The sequence below is a fragment of the Amphiura filiformis genome, chromosome 5, assembly GCF_039555335.1.
Source record: "Amphiura filiformis chromosome 5, Afil_fr2py, whole genome shotgun sequence".
NCBI lineage: Eukaryota > Metazoa > Echinodermata > Ophiuroidea > Amphilepidida > Amphiuridae > Amphiura > Amphiura filiformis.
Window position 1 is genome coordinate 6,793,178 of NC_092632.1, and position 21,452 is coordinate 6,814,629.

Consider the following 21,452-nt stretch of genomic DNA (forward strand, 5'->3'; position numbering starts at 1 on the left):
GTTGGATTGATATACAGAAGCAAAACAAGTATTTGCATCACAGTGGCCCATAGAATAGTGCATGATTTCTGGGGTAGTGTACCCCCAAGCAACCATCTTTTTTGTTCAAATCGTCTAAAGGAACAAGTTTTCACTGGACTGAGAAAAATATGTTTACATGCATATCAAAAGGATGCACTTTGTCACTTTTTACATACTGTTCTCTGTATTCCTAAACCACATGTCTTAGGGATGATCTGAAGTGACCTCCACTTGAGATGCGTCTGGTATTTATTCCAAGCTATTACGTAAAACAAGACATATTAAGCACTCAACAAATGTATCCTTTTAATATGGATGTACACATGAGCTTTCACTTGATACCCAAGTCTGCATTTTGATGGGGGTAAAGTGGGGGCGGTGAGAGGGTGTTGGTGAGGCTGATAACCAGGTTACCCACCTGTAAGTCTATACCACCATTAACCAATTCAAAAATTCTTAACATTAGACAAAACGTGAAAAATGTATCGTATGTGACAAATACTGAATACTACCATAATGTTAGTAACAGTTGTGAAGTTTGTTAAGTAAACAATTTTGTCACAAAACTCTAAGACACAGAACTTTAAAACACCAGTGCATGACGTTTTGGCTTTCACATTAGCGGACATTTTACTGATTTATTTAAAATTAAATCATTTATTTACCCTGTATGATATTCACAGCTATCATTGCTAATGTGCAAAGTATAATTAAACATTTTATTTTAAAACTATACACATGTCTGTAACTGTGCATATAATTACTATTTAATACATTTTCTGAATCACAGAAACAAAATTTACATGACCAAATGTTTGACTTTCAGCATGTAATAATCAGCTGATTATTTTCACCCACTTCATCCCAAATATCATAGAGGTAATCCAACAAGACCAAGAATATAAGCACTCTCATCTCTGTTCATGAGATGGCTTGGACTTACTTTCAGTCCTCATACATGCATATATATAAAACCTTGGAATTAAAAGTGCTCAACGCCCCCACTATTTATAGTGGTTGAGCACTTTCGACTACTTTTGGAGTAGAGACTTGTGCTGGATGTGGCTTTTGTCATGGTTCTGACACCACAGAATGTATATACCTGTATATGCATTACTGTTAAGTTGAAACCATGACAAATTATCCGCCTGATGATCGGTATACCCAATGATCGTAAGTGAGGGTATGCTGTGAAACTAGTAGTAACGGTTGCCTTTTCCAGAGGTCTATACTTTGAATTTGTATATATAAAACCCATTTTTTTTCAAGCCAACATGAATTTTTAGAAATCTTACAATATTGCTCAAGTTGTTCAAGTGTTGACATAATGTGTACATATTTACTACAAAGCAGATATTGCTGGTTGATGCAGGCAAATCAGACTTGTTAAAATCGCAGTTCCTAACTAGTTAAATATTTCAAATTGAGCAAGAATCAGATAATCCATTCTTGGTAAGATTCCTGCACAATAGATTATCAAGAACCCATTCTGATTCTTATAACCAATGACCATGCCCATCATGTTTTGAACCTGGTAAAATAGCTTGATGAACCTGAACCCTATGGCCACCAAATTTGAAACAAAATAACAAGTGAACAGTTTGACATTACACAAATCCTTGTGCTTGCACCAATTTCTATAAGGCGAGATTTCAAATTGTGCATTAATACTGATGTAAGAAAACAGCACATGTATCCTGAACTATTTTTTTATGATTGAAATTGGAATTTCTCAAAAAAGTCCCAATTAAATAAAAGAAAACCCTGCAGTCATGTTCAATCATGTTCTATTTATACAATAAAGTAATCACAATGTTGACATGTATAATATTTGGCACTATTATACCCATTATTGGAATAGATAGATCTACATATGGAAGAATTTTAACAAAACAAACCTGAACATAGAATAAAATACAATATCCTAAGGGTAATAAAAACATATCATGATTGATCTAATGTTCCACTAATTTTAGCATTCCCTTGAAATTCAATATACCGATGGCGTTGACCAACACGCAGGGGTTGCGAAACTTTAAGTCTGAATCATGGGTCAAATCATCAAACAGTCGCCCAATTTTTTGTTTAACCATTGGTTTCTATGGGACATGATACTACCAAAAGTTGCAGGTGCCAATGTCAAAATGTAGCCCAATTTTGTTCTTATGTGACAGGAAATTGTCAATAGTTGCCAGGAACATCTTAAAAAGTCACTCAATTGGGCTATCAAATCACGGTTTTGGCAACCCTGCATACAGTCAGCAGAGTAATATATGATGCATATTTATGTACATCATGATCAACCTTTTGTACAAGTGAACTACTTTACAGCATGTGTTGCGAGTTGACAAATGCTTCTTGTTTACCCACAGCAATCAGCAACTATTCTCATTATACCTCTTGCCCACAGCCATACCCACTAGCAGGCCTATTACATGTAGGTCGTGTGAATAGGTAACTTCGTGTAAAAGTGGAAAATTTCACGAAAAATTACACGCATGAAAATGACCACTTTTACAATACTTGAAATTATTTGAGCCATGCTTACAAAGAAAACACACACTTTAGAATTACACTCACAACGTCATTAAAACTCCTATGAAATTTGACCTTACATGCTATTTTTATCTCCTTTAATCAAAATCACTATGTACATGTAGCACATCATAACAGAAATGGCACAAATACTTTAAGAAATCATAATATCAAACCATTTTGATAAATATCCTAGTTGATAGTTGCAGCTCACATAGGCATATGTCATCAAAAACAAGATTCAAGATTTTGAATTCTTAAAGCAACAACTTTGAAAATATTACAATCAATGTTCACAGATACATTACAATCTGAGAAGCAATGTGGCATTCACATAAACACCCAGCATCAACTTATAGGTTATCCATTTTCCTGATGGCCATAGATTCCAGTTCTGTAAGCATTACTTATAAATAATGTATGTATACACTGCTTTCCCTTGATAAAAGCAGGGCCAACTACTTAATACAACACACAATAGAAACATACTCGAAATAAACCATGACTCGCTGTGATAAGGCGGGACAAAATATTTATTTGTTTCCGATTACCCGACTGAATGTGTCCTCAAACCGCTGAGTGAAAGATTTTGAGTGCCAGAACAAATATTTATTTGTAGGACTCCAGCTTTTCCGATTGACCCTACTTCAGATCTAGGCTGCTGGCTCAAAGTAATTTGAAAATTTGAAGCCTGTTCACAGAAACGCTATTCTGGTGAAAATACATTATGAAAGTTTTAGAAACACTTTCCTAAATATTTCTCAAAAATCCACTCGAATTTTTTACTTAAATGGAAGTCAAAATATTTTATGCATTTATTTTTCCAACTGGCCGACCCACTTTTTCAACAGCATATATGTTAAATAAAATAATTTGTCAACAGATTGACATTCGTTCCCAAGACACATGCAGCCGGAAACACACAATTATTTTTGTCCAGCCTTGGCAGTTGGCTCACTATAGTACATGTATGGGAGTGAATGCTGCATTCATCAGTTTAGCCACAAAAGCAAAAGTCTAAAGATACATTTTTTTTGGTTAGGTCACTTTCACGTCTTAAAACTTGCAGAGTATAATCAGCAGACCTATCATTGTTACAAAAATGTAAAAATCTTGAGCTTTTGATTGTTTTTGTTTTTTTCTTATTTAGGGAATTGCTGGCAGTGCCTTTAACCAAATTATGTAAACAGCAAAATGCTGAAAATGTATTTACACTTCCAGCAACGTAATAATCTCAGCTGCAATCCAACCTGCACCAAATCTCATTTTTACAGAGACAAAATGGCCACATAAAATTCCCCTCATAATGCCACTAAATTCCAAGCAGTGGTAGCACAGCAACCACTTATGACAATTGCAAAGGCGGCCAATTCAAGTTCCTGAGCTCTTGTACAATACAGTACGCCACTTCTATCCGACATACCCTTCAATACTATCCATAAAGGTGCATCACCCAGCAAACATTAAATGTTTGACAGAAAATGCTTAAATGTCAGGTTATATAAAAGGGTAAAAAAACGTTTTGATAAAATTAAAAACATTTTTGAAAACTTTTCAAAACATAAAAAATAATGTTATTTAAGTGTTGACAAAATATTTTGCAAGAATGTTTGCCATAAATATATTTTACAATAACATTTTGGCAACAAAATGTTGTAGTGTTTTTTCATATAAAACCTTTCAAAATGTTTTCAGGACCTTAATTTAACCCAACATTTAAATGTTACAAAAACATTTTGACCAAACTAAAACGCATTTATACACCAGTTTATAACATCTTAAAAACATTTGTGTGTTTGCTGGGTATACACAGAATAAAGTACAGCTCATGGGTGGCATACCTGATGATGGTACAACTCAAGGCAAATGTCACATGCTCAAACCCCAGAGAATCCAATCTTGACTTGTTGTGTCTGCATCTTTGGTCAGTGGGATGTGCTGAATGGACAAAGCTGTAGGAAACCAACTGGTGTATTTGCAGAGATATATGTCACAAGCATCCCCTTAAATACAGCCTTCTTTATAAAAAGCAGCAGTATAGGTTATATTCTGTACAAACTGTACATAAAATTATTATAAATCCAGGGTCTAATTTCATAAAGGCTTGCAAAACACTCCCAAATTTCTTAAATTTGTAGATTAACCCCAACTCCGCTGAGGCTTTTTGGCTGAGGGGAAGGAAAGAAAGAAAATTTTCATTTTCTCAGGTGCGGTTTAGAACCCCCGACCCCTCAGGTGCTAGACACGCTCACGGCCATACCTTGCTACGGGGATTGCCTTGGCCAGCCAAGCTTTCCATCACCATAAGCGCTTTTCGCATGATGACGCAAGCGCATCACATGGAATACTTGTGCTTGCGGTTTCTTGCTCTTGTAGCTTTTTGTGGCTTTTGGTATGGTTAGGGTTAATAATTCCAAATCTTCAAATTGAGCAAATAATTAGAAATCATTGCAGCTCTATGAAATCAAACCCTATTCCAACACTAAAGCTAGGCCAGAAAAATTGTCCATATCAAGTGAATCTTAATTTTTGAAATTGTAAAAAAAAGTAGTAAGTCGATTTAAACAGTCATTCATCACAGAAATAAAATAGAGATTATCTCAATATTTTGATGTGAAGACACATGTCCACATCTGACAACATCTGCTCAACAACATGTTCTCCTGACATATGAATAGTCAATTCAATATAACATAGTGTTTTACTGCACAGATGACTGTCAACCTAATTTGGAATATCAGGAGTTTTCCTCTGTAAATCTATTGAGCTTTTAATTGTTCTTAAAAAAGGTCTTCAAAACTCTGAATTTGGACTTTTTGAACAAATTCCAAGATATGAATAAAGTCATATAGTGCTTTATAACTGCAACACCTTCTTACTACTTGGTATTAGATGATTATTATGCAACTTTGATTGCACAACAAAAATCCAACCGACTGAGCCAACTCTCAATGGACTATGGAGCAACACTCACTTGTTATTTTTTTCTGGCCATACCAATGTTGTGGTGGGATGTATTGGCAGGATGGGGGACACTGTTACTCTAATTCATCTTCTACCAGTACACCAGGACCACTCTGTATGCCAGCGATGGAATTGGATATTCTCTGCAATAAAAAGAAAAGACACATGAAATATATTACTACTTACATGTGGGTTACAATCTTAGGTCCCACTGTCCATCCCAAAAGTTCAGAACCAAAAATTTAAAAAAAAATGTTCGAGGCTAAAAAAAAGAATTCCTGCATCTCAAAACTAAACAGCAAAACCTGATCTTTTGAAATTACAATTTTGTAAATTAAAGAGTTCAATGCAACCATTGCCCATTATGAACACATGATAATAGTATAAAGAAAGTTCCTTCAACCAATAAAACACCTGCTTCTGCATATATTTTTGTGTATTAATTGACTTCATTTAGTCTGAAAATGTTCTTGTTCTACAGTAAACTCTTTCTGGGGCCTTATTCCAATATTACACAATTTGATCAAATTAAAATTTTTGTTGTCCACAAGGAGTGTCCAATATTTATTATTTTATTGTTTTCTTTTGAACAGCTACATGTAAATACTCAGATCCACAAACTGTAAGTCTAAGATTGGCAGAATTTTTAGCAGTTTATTTAATGAATTTATATCAAATATCCACTTATTTGTCTGCATAATCCATCCAACTTTTCAAAGTTGTATTAATGTGGTTGTGAGTCCTCACACAAACAAATACTTGTGGGTACTTTATGTTGCGGAAGTATCTGTTGAACTATATAGTTTAAGAGAGGCCAGAGGTTAAAGAGTGGTCATAGGTCATGAACCCAGTCCTCTATCTACCAAACAAAAGTAAGTTTTGTGTACCAACATTGTGAAGAGAGACCAAGTATAAGTATATTGCCTGCCACTATTTCTACATATCGTCATGGCGATAAGGATTTAATATTGTGATATATCGCAGGGTGCAATATCGCCCAAGCCTTATTTCTGTACCAACATTTCAAAGCTTTGAAATTTGTGATGGGAGGGTATCATTAAACTGGTTAAAAGAGGTCATAGGTCTTTCTACATACCCTACTAGTTGCAGGTAATTTCTGTACCAACATTTCAAAGCTTTGAAATTTGTGATGGGAGGGTATCATTAAACTGGTTAAAAGAGGTCATAGGTCTTTCTACATACCTTACTAGTTGCAGGTAATTTCTGTACCAACATTTCAAAGACTTGCTGTGGAAGTGTCTGTTGCAGCACTTGTAGTAAATGTTGTGGTTGACCACACACAGCTACTGCATTGCTCAAATGTTCTACACCATTATCAAAGTCACCTGGGGAATGAACAAGCAACACCCAAACATCATCAATATCAATTTGCAAACCATAATTGTGTCACTGCATGATATATACTTCTAATTGCTGCAACAAAGTGTACATACATTTCAGCCATGGAAATCATTGTATGTTTATGTTTTTGTTTTAGCTAAACATTATGTAGAAATTGACATCAAATTCTGATTTCAGACAAACTATATTTGCTTTTAATCTTGACAAAGGTTACTTTCTGTTTCACAAGATCTACTACAGTATTGACTGTAATAGATGACCACCTGTAATAAATGCCCTAATATTTTTCTATGAAAAGTAACAAGATGCAGAAATGTCCATGCTGTCATGATCGATCAATTGCATGGACAAAACTTTTATAATTTTTATAATTTTATAACTTTTACCATGTACTTCCAATCATTCATTGCCAAATTATAGACTAATTTCATTTCAAGAACTATGTAAGTTAGATTTTTCCATAAAAATCGACTCATAATGTAATTTTGTAGTATTTACCGATAATAGAGAGTATTTGATTCGGCAAAGTTTGATCCAAGTGTAAAATAAGTTGTTTTTGTTGTACATGTATAATGTTTAATTTTCAAATCTTACTTAAAACCACAAGTTAGTAACTATACCTTGGGCAAGGAGTTCCTCTCCTAGTTGCACCTGTTCCAAGAAGAATTTCTGCACAGCTTCTGGGTCTTTGAGATCAGGTAACTGCATACAAACACAGAAACAAAACATGGATCACTTCAGGTCAACACAAGGAAAACCGGTGGCTTCGTACAAGTCTTTGCTTATTTGCCTCATTAAATAACACAAAGCATTTCGTAATTTAATTTGTCTTCCATAAATGGGCAATCTAGCAATTTATCCGAGTCAACTATCTATAGAGAGCTGTGAATCAAATCTGCACCTTTTCGGTAAATCCCATAAACCTTTGTGGGTAGACCTGAGATGTCTTCATTTGATGTCATGCTAATGTGCACATCATTTAGCTAACTATTGTTGTACTGCACATTTCAAAGCTGTGAAAGAATGCAGTAAGGTACGGGTGTACGCATTGGCGTGACACATCACAGTGCTACCAGCAATGGCTTATGGGTTTTACTAAAAAGATCAATTTCCTTCCTGGATTCCAAAGTGTATAGAAATTGTAATCCTATTAGGCAGGTCCCCCCACCCAATAAATTATACCACCTGACCATGCCCATAGGCAGAATTTATTATTGGGGGAGGGGTGCAGGATCCAGGGCTTGAAAAAACGTTAATTTCCTGGGAAGCAAGCTAAATTTCCCACAATTTATTGCATGTTTTTATATACAAAAAGGTACAATTTCCCTCCAAATACCAGAATTCCCCTCAAAACACTAGCATTTCCTGGGAAGGAGCTTTCCAAATTCCCCACTTTCTTGAGTCATGTGCAGGATTTCCAAAAAAGGACCCTTTTCCACCTTCTGCACAGATTTTTTTACAGAGGCGGCTTGAAGGCATTTCTACAATGCACTATGATTGGGAAATTTGATCAATATAACCTAATCTTAAAGGCAATGTCCCCATTACCACACACACAAAATGGTAATTTTAAAATTGCAGTCAACAAGCTTCAGCTAATAGTTGAGACTTATCAAATTAAATTGGATTTTCTTATAGAAAACATTCTTAATGTCCCACTGCATTAATTTTATTCATAAGTCTCAATGTTTTGAATGTTAAATAAAAGGATGAAAACACCAGATATTTGCACACAATCCCACACAAGGTATGGTCATCTGTGCCACATGTGTACAAAAGCCAGACATACCAAGGTCAGAAACCCCATTGGGTTAACATCCTCTGGATTTTTTATGTAAAAAGTGGACCTAACCCCAAAAACTTGCCCTTTTTTTAAAACCACTTATCACCAAGATTTGGACCTTTTTATTGGAAATGGCAAAATGTGGACCTTTATGGATCAGCCTGCACCCACCTATCATCGGTTGTTCCAATATTGACACCCCGGGGGGGCCACTGGTCATTGACAAGGGGGTATCATGCGTGGCCATGGAGTTTCAAAAAGCACCCTAAACAAGTATGTGCAACAACTGAGATTACACCCCTAAATAAGTATAACAAGTGTAAAATCCTACCCTAAACAAGTATTTGCATTTTTTTTTTTACCCCTTAGCAAGTAAAACATATTTTCGACACTAAGCAAGTAGGCCTAATCCGGGGGCCTAATACTACTTGAAGCTCCATTTTCATTGATTTCTTTAATATTAGTAAACTCAGAATGGCTCTGCTACCAGGGCAGAATATGGCTATTTTAAAATTACAAAATAAACGTTACATTATTTTAAGCAGATTTATAGTAGGCCTATCAGAGAGCCTAATAAGAGGGTATTAAATGAAAAGAAAATTTACAAAACTCTTAAGAAAAAACACCAATGAAGAAAATAAAATAGAGAAAAGAAGTCAAGAAATGTTTTAATATCATTTTTGTAGGCCCTATTATTAAGTTTCACAATTTATTCTCCATCCTCCAAATATTATTATAGACCTACAAGGCTACAAATCATGTTTCAAAGTGAGACAAAAATCATAAAATAGTGGTCAGATTTTTTTATGACCTAGGCCTTATTGCGAAAAGATGACAAGTGCATAGGCCCTATTAATGATTTATTTTAAAAGCTTAAAATGACAACAATTAAGGCCTACTTCTGGAAGGAATCGGATGAATAATAGTGGTATTATTTCATAAGTTGAATAAAGTATTAGGATGAAAATAAGTTGGTAAATAGCGACTGAGATGCATGATGCTCAATCAGTTCATCCAAGACTTGCAGGATTCGTGTATGACTGCAGAATTTGATACCAATCCAAAAACGTATTTTAATTCTGCACCATATCCATCAATACCTTTTAATATTCATAAGATGTTTTCACATTTTATTCAAAAGTTTAAAATTTGTTTTTTTAAATAAAATCAAGATCACTTATTGTGACAAAATTCTGACAAAAATCTGATACGTTTGACGATAATAACATGCATGTTTTTATTTATTTATTTTGTGGATAATAGGTCACAGGTCAAGTCAATCAGTCCTCTTCCATAGATATTGGTGGTTAAATAATTGTATACAACATGAAAATTAGCTTTAAAATCTTTATTTTTATCCATAAATACAAGATAGAAAATTCAAATAACAGTAAAAATATTTTAAAATGAAATGAGAAACTTTGGACTTTATAAAGGAGAATTGAAACTCTTAAAATCAGAGTATACACGTGCTGTGCATGTACATTGTACATGTACTGCATGTGTACATCACCATTGAATGTTGTAGGGTTGTGTAGCATTGAATGGGTTAATGGAAAAATATTAACAGGGCCAGCTGGGCTAAGTCGGCAATCTTTATGGACTTAAAGAAGAGACTAAACAGAGAACTACACAGTCAAGTCTAGGGATAAACATGAAGGACATGAAACTTATAAAGGACTGGAGTCTGGACGGACCCTAAATACGTAAATCTGTTGTGAAAAAGATACCCTTTTTCTCTAATTTCCATGTTTTTGACACCCTATTCACGATACGTCGTACAGTGCCTGATCGTGAAAAAAGACCCTTTTTACGTGATTTTTTGGCCACGCATGATACCCCCTTGTCAATGACCAGTGGCCCCCCCGGGATTGACACACGATTCACCCAGGAACAAGCCATGACCTTTGACCTTACCTGTGTTGATGATGCTGCAGCTCCTCCCCTTCCTCTCTGTTGTGTCTTCTTTTGTTTGGAACGCTCTGAAATTGTAGGCAAAATATACAAACAGAGTTAAACGACAGACCTAAACTTAAAAATATCCAAGTTTATAGGTTAATTGTACAAAATAATGCATGGGTATTGAGATGTTGGCGTTTCATGCAGAAACTATGCAAGGGAGGTGTGCATTAGATGCATCAACATCTCAGTACCAGTATATTGTACATTATTTTATACAATTTCTTGAGCAATAATTTGACAAAAGATGCATTTATTAACCCATTTCATAAATAAGCTGAAGCTGTTAATCCGGTCACAAATATACAGATCCTCACCTACAACCTCACACACACCACTCTCACATTTACACCACCAGTCCACCACACCCACATTTCTGGAAAACCATACTAAAAAGCAGTTTATTTTTAGAATTTACTGAATAAAACAATGTACAGTATTACATGTACTCAACATATCTTTTTCAAGTCACAAACCAATTGAACATTACTCCTTTCAAACTTTTATCCATGCTAAAAATAAACTGTTCAAGCACTTTGATCTGGTTCTCCAGGGGCCCAAGAATGTGGAGCATTCACACAGAAGTCACAGGTTACTTGAAGATGTGTAACAAAACACTTTGACATAGATACACAGGGCTACAGGCCAGAGGGCTACAAGCCATGTAAACATTTGTGGTACTTTAAATGTGCACATTATAATGTTTCTTGAACCATTTGGTTTAATTTATTAACCGTTTTGGAAGTTAAAAGTTGATCAAATTAGGCTTCAAATTTAACTAAAATTACATGGTTCACAATTAAGGTGGCTGCCACAACAAAGATTTGTAAAATATAACAGAGGTTAGTAAATAAAAAGAATATGCAAATGATCTCATTAATATTCATAAATGTGCAAATAACATGAAACAAACTATATGCAGAACAAGAGGTGATCATACTCTATCACCTAAGTTAATCAGATTGTGTACAAATGTACATGCTACAAAATGGATGGAAAATGCTAAATATAAGCAAATTTATTTAAAATTATGACATTCATTAAATAAGTAAATAACCTGACACAGGAGTTGAAAATACCCTACCAAGTTATTGTTAATCGGTAAGGCATATTGAGAGTAGGCTGCAGAGTGGATTAATGGAATATCAGTGCGTTAAATTTCAGTACTTGTTTCCATCCAAATAATTGAACATTGCTCACACAATCACAGAAAAACTTAGACAAAAGATTAATTTAAGAGCATTACTAGTGTGAGACAAAAAAATTTGTTCTTGCTTTTCACAACATTCACAAAATATTTATAACAAGTAAACAATAGTTTACAAACAAACAAACAAATAAACAGAAACATGGCTTGAACTATTCCAATGCTGATCAATCACTTGGCTAATCTGCAGACTGCTGTGTTCTAAATTCACCCACCCACAATGTTATTGTCCGTTTCAAAATATGTCCATTCCACAAGCAGGCTATATAACACTACTCGTTGCCAATATCGAGGCATTTTGTTGCAAATTCATTTCCACTGATAATATTTGCTCAGACCAGTTGTAGCTACGCTGGGCGGTGGCCGGCAGGCGGACCTATCCGGTACTCTTAATTTCCACCCGGCACTCAAGTTAATTTTGAGCCCAAATACCCGGCACTCCAGTCTCAAATGTTTCAAAATCAATGAACAATCAGTATAAAAATTAGCAATTCTTATCAAAATTTCAATTTTTTTACCATTTCATATAGATTTTACCCAGCACTAAAATTTGCCTAGCTATAACCCTGGCTCAAACTCATTCTGAAAATACACAAACCCCCAGTAGGCCTATATTGAAAGCATTAGTTTAAACTTCGGAAACCCAGCATACTTCAGCATATTTTCATATCTTTTTATTTCAATCCTTATTTCATTTGCTTATGCTTGGTTGCGTGCTTACATTGCAGGCGCGGCGACACTAAAACATGCACGATCCAAATTGCTTGCGCGATTCAGAAAGAAGATGCCGATTGTGATTATAGGCAGGCGGCGAGTGGTATGATAGAGCCGGCAACTTGTGAAACCACCCGGCCGTATGGCATTTTCCATATACTCGGTTAGTTTTGTGGGCAGGGCATAGGAAAAATATTTCCTGTCTGGGAACTTAAACTATGTTGGTTTAAATTTTCTGTGAAATTCGCGAGTGCCTTGTCGCTCGCCCTTAACGGTTGGGGTCCAGGGGCTCAAAAAGCTTAAAAAACTCATGGATTTTAGACTTTTTAAAGTAAGAAATCACCATTCTGAGGCTCTAATTCAGGCATGAGAGTGAGCTTTGATAAAAAAAAAACTCTGAAATATCATACCTTTGTAACCCTTGTAAGCCCCTTCACAGAAGACACATTTTATAGAAAAACAACAATAAAGAACAAGGTGAAAATGAAGCCCTAGGCTTTTATACAGTTGAGGAGGGATTTATACTCCATATCTAGCAACAATTTCAACACATATTTGATGACTACAATGAAAAAAAATGTGAAAAAACATTCTGGGATCTGTTCTTACAAGTTTGAAAAATATGCTTCCTTCACACAGAAAATGTGCTTTTAAAAATGCAGTTTCCTATACTTTTGTACATAACGATCATTCGTTGAAGCGATTTTTTTTGGCTTTATAACAAGGCCTACGTGACTGATAGGACATTGATATGATGCACAATACAAAGGTGAAAATTTAAAAAAAAATCCATTTTTTCTTAATTTTTTCAAAGTTTTTGGTCACTGTAGAGAACCTCTAGACCTATTCTGAAGGTTTGCATTTCAGGAGGGATTTATACTCCATATCTGGCAACAATTTCAACACAATCATTTGATGACTGCAACCTTTGAAATGTGAAAAAACATTCTGGGACCCGTTTTTACAAGTTTGAAAAATATGCTTCCTTCACATAGAAAATGTGCTTTTAAAAATGCAGTTTCCTATACTTTTGTACATAACGATCATTCATTGAAGCGATTTTTTGACTTTATAACAAGGCCTACGTGACTGATAGGTCACTGATATAATGCACAATACAAAGTTAAAAATTCAGAAAAAAAAAATCCATTTAAAAAAAAACATGTCAAAGTTTTTGTTGACTTTGGAGAAGCATTAGACGTATTCTGAAGTGCTAGGATCATTCCCAGTTATTTTGAAAAAATTGAAAAAATTACAAAAAAATTACAGTTTGTTATTGTTCACATGGAAACCACTAACTAATGTTTACCTCTTCATCTATCACATTATTATACATGCATTCGTTTTCTATGCATTTATAATATGTTCTAGATGAAGAGGTAAACATTAGTTAGTGCTTTGCATATTAAGGATAACAAACTGTAATTTTTTTATATTTTTTTCCAATTGTTTTCAAATTAACTGTGAATGATCCTAGAATTTCAGAATAGGTCCAGTGGTTCTCCAAAGTCGCCGAAAACTTTGGAAAAGAAATTAAAATTAAATTAAATTAAAAAAAAAAAAAAAAATTAATTTTTTTTTTTTTCCAATTTTTTTTTTCTGTGACCTCAATTTTTTTTTCTGGGAACGGCGCGGCCGCGTTACCGCAGATTTCGAGGGCCTGTTTGTGGGGTTCATTATCGAAGCCCAACGGTTTTAGCTTGTATTCATATTATTTATTAACATAGGCCTATTTGTTTGTGATATTTCAAGCGTTTTAAAATTTCAAAATAATCCCATTCAATTACACGGTTGACGATGGAAATTTACTGAATTTAGAGAATGCACGTCATTAAAGGAACAGGAGTTGCGGCCCAGGTTTCGTGCCTGGAATTATGGAAACTTTCGGGCCTCATAACTGCTAAATTGTTGGTCTTAAGTATATAAAAGTATACATATTTAGAATGGTAAGGACTTGATAAGTTCATCTGTGAGGTCAAATTTGAGCCAAAATGCTCATTTTTGGCCCAAAATCCCCAAAAACGTTTTTTTGGCCCACTTTTTTTTCAGTACTAACGTAAAAAAAAAATTCTTGGACCCCAATTTTTTTTTATTAATTTTTAAAAACTAGATAAAAATATCTAGGAGACATTTTTTCAGTTTTTTGAATTTCAACCAACTTCGAGAAATTTGCACCAAAAATGGTAAAAAAATGCTGAATTTTCAAAAAAATCATAAAAAAGCCTGATTTTCGCCCAAATTTCAAATATTTTTGGTGAAGTTGGTCAAAATTCAAAAAAATGAAAAAACGGCTCCTAGATATTTTTATCTAATTGGTTTTTTTTTCCGGTTTTGTAGTGTCCATGGACCTGAAAATATTCAGTTTTTAATGTTTTAAGTTTATTTTATCATAAATAATCTACGTTTCCTTTATTAATATTATTGTTACGTTGAATAAAAGCAATTTTAAAGGCAAAATCGAAATGATAATTTTTTTTTTGTATTATTGTGGCACCACATGTTTTAGCGCCATCAACAACACATTAATTTAAGAAGTCTGGACCCCGGAAGTACGAAAATTTGATAGAAATTGGCAGAGTTTGCGCACGTTTTTGCACCTATTTCTGACCACGTTTTGGACCAAAACTGACACAGAAATGAGACCATATATCGTAGCGACTGGAGATGGAATATTAGGGCGAATGTACGTAATTTATTTGAACAATTGACATTTGATGGGGTGTAGACCCGTGGAGCATAGGTTATTATGATGTTCAATGCGCTGCGCCGTCTTCATGAGAATACTCATGCCTCCGTCCAGTTGCATTAGGCCGTGTAAAATTAATATTTTGGTTCTCGTCCCCTCCCTCCTCAATTTCTAGGAATAGCCAGACTTTTTTTTTTTTTTTTTACATTTTTCAATTTTTAGACTTTGGAATGATTTATGAAATCTTCATACATATAAATAAGTTTATTAGAGAACAAGCATCACTTCCAAGTCTTTTGTGGTACTCTAGGGGTTTATCCTCAGAATCTCACATTTGAAAAAAAAAAAAAAAAAAAGGCCTCATCGTTTCCTCGAGCACTGTTGGAGAAGACCGAAAACTACTGACAATGCTAATTTTACATTGAAAAAAAAAAAAAAACACCTCCCTCCTCATCAATTCATGAAAATCCTCTGGGCGAGAACCAAAACATTAATTTTATACGGCCTTAACAGCAACTAGTTTAACATGGGATAAAGATATCTTGTATTCACTTCCATTGTTGTCTTCAACTCAACCAAATATGGTAGTATGTACTGTGAGTACTCCTAAATACCGGTCGTCAGCAATTTTTGTCTCTTGATACTATTACGTGTCGCTTTTGAAAAATAGCGAATCATGCGCATGCTCAGCAGGCAAATATGACGTTGATTTAGTACACTGATCATGCGTGCGATTCAGGTTTCTGCAAAAGCGATTTAGTTATAAAATGCATCTTTAGAAATGACCGGCGATTGTGTGTTCTCAAGTGTGTTTTATTAGGTATCCCAGGCAACCCTTAGTTAACACATTTGCTAGTCAGCGAAATTCGCCAATACCGGGGCCCAAACACAATGCATATTTACATAGAAATTTGAATTTGTCGGTGAAGGAAACCTACATAAATGTTTTCTATACTTCACTTGACCCAAATATATGATTTTTTATGGTGATAATCAAGTCGCACATGGAATTTTAGAGGGATTTTGATAGCAGTTCCATTAAAAAAAGCTGCTATTGCCATGAGACTAAGATCTAGAAACACCCCTAAATGCCGTTTTGGGGAATTTTGCAAGCAGAATCTTTTTGATGAAAGTCAATTTGACAAGATGTAACTTTGTTACGAAAAGTGCTATGACAAAAATGTTTTCAGTTTTTGCTTTTTTTACTCAAGGGCTTTAATTTGATACGTAAAATGATGCAGTTTGATGGCAAATTTGAATTCACCTAGCATACCTAGTTTTATCATGTTAATTAGACTAAATTAGTGGCCTGACACACATTTGTATTGGTTCGTTCATACATACACGCTATGTAACAGCGCGCGTGATTGGTCGAGAGCCGGGCATAAACAGCGTTTATGCCCGGTGTCCCAGATGTTAGATCGCCGGGTAGGAAAAGTGCAGGAAAATCGTGCATTTTAGTAACTTTTTTGTTATTATTTTGATGAAATAAGAATCACAAAATGTTCTGGTATGTATGAACGGGGTTCATTCATATATTTTCATGACTAAATTAGGGGTTCATTCATATATTTTCATGACTAAACGATTGTTTATGCCCGAGGGCTTTAGCCCGAGGGCATAGTGACTTTAGTTATGAAAATATATGAATGAACCCCGCTCATTATATGCAACATTCTGCTTGCTGTTATTTTCCTCCAAAACTAAAAATACCATCATTTTAAACTAAAAACTACCAGTTTCTTATCATTTTTAACAGTTTCTCCATCGCTAATTGTAAGAAAACGTTTACTTGCTCAGTCCATCGTGCTTGGACGCGCGCGAAATCGTGTAATCACTCGCGCTTTGCGTAAATAGCTCGCGAACATAGACGCGTAATATCCTACTCGCGAGCGTCCATCAGTTCTCGCACGGCTTGTTTATGACCGGAACGCCGGGCATAAACGTTGTTTATGCCCGCCTATCGACCAATCACGCATGCTGTTATATAGCGAGTATGTATGAACGGTTGTTTATGCCCTCGGGCCGCAAGCGGCCCCTCGGGCATAAACAACCGTTTAGTCATGAAAATATGGTCGTATGTCATGAGGTGGTCCATTTTGTGTTACATGATCAAAATGGTCAAAAAAATTATTTTCTAATATGTTAATTGTTATAGATATTGTAAAACTACAACATCTCATACCATTTTTACCTCACAAATGTTTATCGTTTTGGCGTAATTGCCTAATTAATAACTAATTAGCCCATAGGCCGCAATGTAAATCAAAATTTTCAAATGCGTTTTTCTCAAATTGGACCTTATTCACATAAAATACCCCACAACAAATGTCTTAAGTTGGATTTTGTCCAATGTGCTAGGATATGTTCACAACATAGTGATGCATCAATCTCACCCTTCAAAAAAAATTATGTAATCGCGTTCATGATATACAGGGTGCACCAAAAAAAGTTGATATTTTTTAATTAAAATTTAATTAATCATTCATATTTTCCCAACAATAGTTCCTGCCATTTTCAAAATGCAAAAATTAGTTTCCTTGTGCAATTTCCTTTTAGAAAACGTATACATTTATCATGATACAGTGAATATTAAAGGAGATATGGCCCTTTGCAGTTTTTGCACGTGATTGCATTGAATTCTGTGCATTGAGAGGCAACCCGTGGTACAAAATGTAATGAGAAACTAATATGGAATATGAAATTGATCAATTTTGAAGTCAATCTTGTTTCTTTGAGTAATTGGTTCTAAAATGAGGCATTGAAAAGCTCAATATGACAAGGGGTTAAGAAGATACAATAATTTATTCAAACCAACACTATGGAAATCTTACATTTTCCTATGTTAATAGTACCTCCTGATCCACATGCTCCTGATCCACGTGCTCCTCCACCCCATCAATTTTCAATTCCAGCTGATGCCATTTATTTAGGTTGACTCACTTTTCAGTACTAGTTTGCACAGTTTTAGCCCTATTCTTTAGCTTTAAAATGAGATCCAAAGTAGCTCAATAGGACAAGGGGTTGGTTCAATATGACATTTTTCATTCGCCTACATTCGGAAAATTGTAACACCTCCACCTTTTTTGGGGTACCAACTTGTGACATGCGACCATATATATGAATGAACCCCTAAATCAAGCATTGAAATGCTTTCATTTTTTGTACTGGATCGTTCAAGTATGTCCAACAAATTTTTCATTCTTAGTCAATGGGAGTGGTCTAGTTCGTAGACACATTTCTGATTGGACAATCGCATGATTTCGGGTGCCGTCTATCAGGCCGTAGACGACCCCACGTCATACATGTAGAGGTGCGGCGTATGTATCGCGCTGGATGCGTAGACTAGTGCGGAATACTGTGAACGCGCTTAGCAGTCGCAGCAACAGAATACGTGAAGTTGTAAACAAGTTTTGTTCATTTTATAATGAGGGGAGTTTTTATGACGGCAACTTAGTTTTTGCTTTAAAAAAAATTGTTTCCAGTTAGGCCAAGTAAAAATAAAACATGTTTCACGTCCGGTTTTCGAAAAAAGGAGGAGGAGGGGCTTTTTATTTTCTATTTTTATCGGAAAATTGGTGTAAATACCCATAATTAGGGCTGTTTTAGCGTATACAATAATGCCTGGAAAAAGAAGGAGGCCCTTTTTTATTTGTTGTTCTGAGAGTTACACCCCCTCCAATGATCACAAAACCTTCCTAAAATGTTTCTAGTATCTTAACAAGGCTATAGAAAGCATACAAAATTCCTAGACATATTTTTTGAAAAAAAATAAAAAAAAAAAAAAAAATAAAAATATATTTGAGGAACCTCAAAAAAGGAAGCGGGAGGGGACGTGAAACATGTTTATTTTTTTATTTTGCCTTATTAAAATAATATTTAACTGACTAAGAATGAGAATAAACGATAGGAATTTTTATTTTGCCTATCCTCTACCTATGATAGTAGTCCTGCCAGCAAGACTTCAGTCTTTATCATAAACATAATGCTGTCTACTGACGACGAGTTACAGTTACTGGAACTACCTATGATAGATGACAGGCAGGTCCACTATTTTTATCGTAGTGTGCGCCGGCATCCACTACTCAAAATATTGGACCTGCCTGTCGTCTATCACACGGTAGAGGATAGGCAAAATCAAAATTCCTATCGTTTATTCTCTAAATGTAAGTGCCTCTGGCCCTCTAGACTGCTGCCCTCAGTCGTCAACCGTCTGGATTGACGACTGAGAAAACTACATGGAAAAAAAGTGACGGATTTTGCAACAGGATTCCTGTGGCATAGAGCATGCTTGCAGTTGTGTCCAAATTGACCTTTTGACCGAGTTTGTTGTTTTTAGAAGTTCCGGCGCGATCTTGACACAGCGGCGCGATACAGCGACGCTGCACACGGGCGCCGCTAGTCAGTCGCGCTACGCGCACAACCAAAGTCGCATTGATTATTTTTCAGAAGTCCGTCATGATATGGGCTGTAAGATAATCAGTCGTCACTACGAAGCATACACAGTACATGCGAAGTGTAGACGGCTGATTGGAATTAGTCTACTGGCCCTCATGGCCCTAGTGGAAGTAAAAACGGATAGGGATCATGCCCGTTTCATCATGTTCATCTAAGGGACCGATCGTTATTTACGGCAGGGGGGGTAATGGGTGTTTTGGCAAAAATATCGACAAAAAATTTCGCGTTCCCCCCTCGCGTTCGCTCAAAATTTTCGCGTTCCCCTCGTTTTCCCAATTTTCTCCATTTAAAATTTAACAATCCCCCTCCTGGTTCAACTAAAATTTCAGGTTCCCCCTCAAGACCACAAAAAATTTCGTGTTCCCCCCTAAATTTACCCATCCCCCCCTGCCATAAATAATGATCGCTCCCTAATCATGGGATGCTTACTTACTTTCTTTGAGTTTCTGTTTGAAAAGTGGATCGCTCCTCCTTTTTCGATCAAAATAGATACAGTATCCAATAAACAATGTTCCTGCCACTCCAGCAAATATACCGAATGTTGATTTTGACAACATTTTTGCTTCGAAAATGAAACAAAATTTCACGTGAGAAAATTTTGCAACCCTGCAGCAATAAAATCTGCTCCTCAGAGGTTGGTCAGGTCAAAGGTCAAGACTGCAGGAGACTTCACAAAAGTTGTGTTTGGGATTTAAAAATATTATCCTGTTTTGCCAAGTGAAACCCCGGAGTGAAACATAGGCCTATCTAAATCCTAAGGGGCTGTGCAATAATTATCAGCCCCCGGGGGGGGGGGGAAATTTCCAAACGGCTCGCCAAAAATCGCTTGCCTCCCCTCTCGGCTGGCCAAAAATTGCTTGCCCCCCCCTCTTGGCCCGCCAAAAATCTTTGCCCCCCTATTGAACATGCCATATTTTTGGGATCCCAATTTGCAAACTTTAAATGGTCTAGATGTAGGCCTATGTTGCGAGCGCAGCGAGCAGGAAAATTTGCATATTTAAGCGTTTCCGTACTGCCCGGGGGGGCCACTCAAATATGACAGTGTACGCATGCGTGACCAAATTTTTTTCAAACACCCCCTAAACGAGTTTTACCCTACCAGCAAATTTAGCCCCTTAATAAGGTAATTTAGTGTAGAATTTACCCCCTAATGAGTTTTTGGCTGGTGAAAATGCAACAAATGTACCCTTTTTGGACTAATAATTTACCAAAAATTTGAAAAGGTACCCTAAACACGTTGTCCAGTTTCAGAAAACTACCCTTATTCTTGAAAATCACTGTTTTTTAGACCCTAAACGCGTCACGCACGTAACTTGCCTTGCCTAAAAAAACACCCCCTTTTACTTGTTTTTTTGGTCACGCATGCGTACAGACCATTTATGTGAGTGATCCCCCCGGGCCGTACTGTTTTCCTACTTGAGCCTTTTTAGAGCGTTTTATTAAAAAAGCGCCCCATGAATGTGTGCCAAAAATCGCTTGCCCCCAGTCGGCTTGCCAAAATTGCTTGCCCCCCCCCTTTGCCCCCCCCCTTTCGGCTCGCCAAAATTTCTTGCCCCCCCCAAATTTTACCCTCCCCATGGCTGATAATTATTGCACAGCCCTAATAATCCTTTGGCTAGCTGGCAAAAAATTCAAATTTTAATATTTTTGCAATCTGAGGGAAAATAGGCCAATTAAAACATGCATTTTGGCATGTTTTCTTAGTCACAAAATTGTAAGGAATTGGCACAAGTCTAAGGAATCAAAATCTTGAGTAGGCCTAA

At 35.9% G+C, this 21,452-nt stretch overlaps 1 protein-coding gene across 1 annotated transcript; it reads right to left on the reverse strand.

Annotated features, from left to right (window-relative positions):
• Positions 1–1,300: 1,300 nt before the first annotated feature.
• Positions 1,301–20,331, reverse strand: LOC140152538 (mitochondrial import receptor subunit TOM20 homolog). The gene is made up of 5 exons (XM_072174910.1): positions 20,123–20,331; positions 10,583–10,647; positions 7,503–7,584; positions 6,724–6,866; positions 1,301–5,663 (listed from the first exon to the last, which is right to left on the reverse strand). Exons 1-5 carry the CDS (start codon positions 20,244–20,246, stop codon positions 5,595–5,597), a joined length of 483 nt encoding a protein of 160 aa, XP_072031011.1. The 5' UTR covers positions 20,247–20,331; the 3' UTR covers positions 1,301–5,594.
• Positions 20,332–21,452: the final 1,121 nt, after the last annotated feature.